The sequence below is a fragment of the Oratosquilla oratoria genome, unplaced genomic scaffold (genome assembly GCF_046742065.1).
Source record: "Oratosquilla oratoria isolate Oo_2021 unplaced genomic scaffold, ASM4674206v1 SCAFFOLD218, whole genome shotgun sequence".
Lineage (NCBI taxonomy): Eukaryota > Metazoa > Arthropoda > Malacostraca > Stomatopoda > Squillidae > Oratosquilla > Oratosquilla oratoria.
Window position 1 is genome coordinate 10001 of NW_027467570.1, and position 4168 is coordinate 14168.

At 39.7% G+C, this 4168-nt stretch overlaps 1 protein-coding gene across 1 annotated transcript; it reads left to right on the plus strand.

Annotated features, from left to right (window-relative positions):
- Positions 1-548: 548 nt before the first annotated feature.
- Positions 549-3328, plus strand: LOC143022890 (uncharacterized). The gene is made up of 2 exons (XM_076181287.1): positions 549-683; positions 2920-3328. The coding sequence occupies exons 1-2, from the start codon at positions 675-677 to the stop codon at positions 3238-3240; spliced, it is 330 nt and encodes a 109-aa protein (XP_076037402.1). The 5' UTR covers positions 549-674; the 3' UTR covers positions 3241-3328.
- The last annotated feature ends 840 nt before the right edge of the window (positions 3329-4168 follow it).

Sequence of the window (4168 nt, forward strand, 5' to 3'; positions counted from 1 at the left end):
GAAGACTATTTCCCGGAATATCTTTGGGTCACTCAGTGATGAGCAGGACAAAACAATCATTTCATCACCTAAAATAACGCCTGATAGTAAAACCTCCATAAACATATTTCAATTTAGCATAAAATCTATTGTAAGATCCATCTACGTTAGTTCATAGGAAGATTATTTTTCTTCTGTACTAGTGAACTATTATTGGAAATGGGCTCAAAGAGCGAAGGATGTCTGTGCAGAGGACTTGAAGTAGTAGATACAGATGTGTTACTATGCATGAGGACAATCCACGCATAACAAGTGGCAAGAAGACATCGACAGGTTTGCTGAGAGCCTTTCCAGGACTGGAATTCCCCGGGGAATACACGAAGATTACATAAAAGTAACTCAACATCGCCAATTCTTACGAAAATATTCACCTTTATCTGAGAACGATACATAACTCATTTTGACAATAGACTGAACCCTATAGATGATATTCTTAAACGTTTACTAACGAAGCATTTCAAATAACACAGCCTGCATACGCAATGAGAGATCAACTCGTCGGTTGGCGTATATAAGGGACGGCCGTCAGCGTTGGCACTACAGTCGCCCGGGTGACTATAACCGAACAAGAACTCTGCGCCTCACGAAGAAGATTGACTCCAGTAGATACGAGATAGATCACAAACACTTGGAATATGAAGATAGTACGTGCTTAGTGTTCTTGTATGTTAGTGTCAAAGGAACGGAGGACAGAAGTGCACAGAACACACACAGTATTCTATATACACTTACATGGACAGGACAATTTTTTATGTTGTACATAATCATGTGAAAAAGTGGTTAATCACTGACAGTTTTGGTAAGAATTGTCTAAATTGTTACATCTGTTCCTTTCCAACAAACTACTTTGATCACTTGGACTTTGTCACAGAACAGTCATATACATAATTTGTTTCTCATACATACATACATACATGCATGCATGCATACATGCATACATACATACATACATACATACATACATACATACATACATACATACATACATACATACATACATACATATATACATACATACATGTATTCATACATACATATGAACACACATATATGTAAATAAACTCTTCTGCTGGGATTCGAATCCTCGCCAGAGCGGTTTGCTTCTACAAGGCGAAGACCGTACTCGTCACTCGACCACGACCCTTCAAAACAGAACGAATTAGTTCGTGGTGGAGTGACGAGTACGGTCTTCGCCTTGTAAGAAGCAAACTGCTCTGGCGAGGGTTCGAATCCCAGCAGAAGAGTTTATTTCCAAATGTCAAAATGACACAAACACATATATGTACATAGATACATACATACATACATACATACATACATACATACATACATACATACATACATACATACATACATACATACATGCATACATGCATACATGCATACATGCATACATGCATACATGCATACATACATACATACATACATACATACATACATACATACATGCATACATACATACATACATACATACATACATTCATACATACATACATACATACATACATACATACATACATACATACATACATACATACATACATACATACATACATACATACATACATACATACATACATACATACATACATACATATATACATACATACATGCATACATACATACATACATACATACATACATACATACATACATACATACATACATACATACATACATATATACATACATACATGCACACACATACATACATACATACATACATACATACATACATACATACATATAAACATACATATATGCACACACACACACACACATACATACATACATACATACATACATACATACATACATACATACATACATACATACATACATACATACATACATACATACATACATACATACATACATACATACATACATACATACATATAAACATACATATATGCACACACACACACACACACACACACACACACACACACACACACACACACACACACACACACATACACACACACACACACACACACACACACACACACACACACACACACACACACACACACACACACACACACACACACACACACACACACACACACACACACACGCACGCACACACACACCCACACACACACACACACACACACACACACACACACACACACACACACACACACACACACACACACACACACACACACACACACACACACACACACACACACACACACACACACACACACACACACACACACACACACACACACACACACACACACACACACACACACACACACACACACACACACACACACACACACACATATATATATATATAATGCATATATACATATGCGTATGTGTGCGTGCGTGCTCTTGTTTATAAGTGAGTGTGTATGTGTGCATACATATGGTTGATTTCATAATCTGTGGTTGCAAACAAGTCGCCGTGGTTATCCCATCGTGGACAGGTTAGAACATTTTATGTAATTACTGATGTTTGATTTTGCATATATTTCAAATTGTGTAAATATTGAGTAAAACTATTCCCCTGGTGCAAATATACATACGTGTATGTATTGTGTGTAAGCAGACGTGCATTTTTTAAAATTATTATCTATTTTACTTTATTCAATCATTTACTTTTAATTTTATCTGTCAACCTAACCTGGGAGACATATTGCTCTAATCCTGGCTGCAGCAGAGTGTGCAGCAGTACTTGAACCACGTTTAACTTTACAAAACTGTTGAAGGGATTCATCAACACCTGTCTTAGACAACTTTATGGACAGGGATGACAGGTGGTGATGGATACGAAGATGCCTAGTGTAGGCCTTATGGTCTCTTGCAGTCTCCTTCATTCTTATATTCTTATGTTCTTATGTATTCGATATTCATACTCTACAGGTTGTGGTTCTCTTAGGCGCGTTCTTGGTGCTTTCTTGCCTCATGGCCACCAGTCGCGCCATACCCGATCCCTCAGCGCTAGCGGCTCCCGACGCGGACCCTACGGCAGTGGCAGAGGCTGATCCCCACAGAAGGGGTCTTGGTCTCCTTGGAGGACTCGCTCTTGGACTTGGACTTCTTGCTGGAAGAGGTCTTCATCGCGGTTATGGCGGTTATGGTGGTTATGGTCATCGCTACCCTTATCATCATCGGCCTCATGTCCATGATATCATCCACTACGATCGCTTCGGTGGACACCATCATCATCACGTCTACCACTGATCCTGACACACACTGATTCTGTATGAGAGAGCCACTGTTGTCTTTTGCTGTTCTTGGTTTGAATAAAAATGATTCGTCCTTCAGTCCACGTGTGCGTGTAATTTCAATCTTGTGTTTTAATTATTTGATTAGTGCGCTGGTGGCGTAATCGGAGAGCGTGCTGGTCTTACGTTCGCTAAGTTGTGGGCTCGAATCCCGCGATTCTCTCCAACTCCCACCAGTGATTGTTACCTGCCCCAGCAGTCCAAACACATAGGGCAAAGGTGACGGCTTCGACCGCAGCTACGCGCCTCCTGGCGTAGATTCCTTACCTTCACCTTCTTCTTCTAATTGGTTAATGGTTCAGTTAATACGTCAGTACACACGTGCAGGGTGATTGATATATGCGAGCAAAAACTCGTCACACAGGTGGAAGAAAGAAAGAAAGGGAACCTATTCCAGAAGCTCTATGCACCTGGAGTGCTGGGGCAAGTGACAGTCACTGATGGGAATAGGAGAGGAGTGCGGGGCTCGAACAATAGGTTTATCTTCAAGGACAAGATCATCTTTATAAAATGCATTCCTGAGGGACAGATAAAACGAGAAAAGAAAAAGAAAACAGGAAAGAAAAGAGAGGGAGAAGAAAGAGAAAAAAGAGAAGATGGTCTAAGGCAGTCCTGAGAGACAGATAAAACGAGAAAAAAAAGAGGAGAGAAAAGAGAGAAGGAGAAGAAAGAGGAAAAAGAGAAGATGAAGCATGTAACGATGGACAAATTGGCATACAATCTACTCATACTGCTATACATGGATTTTGTTATGTTAAGAACGAAAATAAATTCCTGTATCAAACCCGTCATGATTTATTCTTTAGCTGCAGTTTGGGTTAGTCATACGTATTGTGATTGTTTATGGTTTTTGTCGTTTATCTGGTTCTACTCTGCCAGAGTTC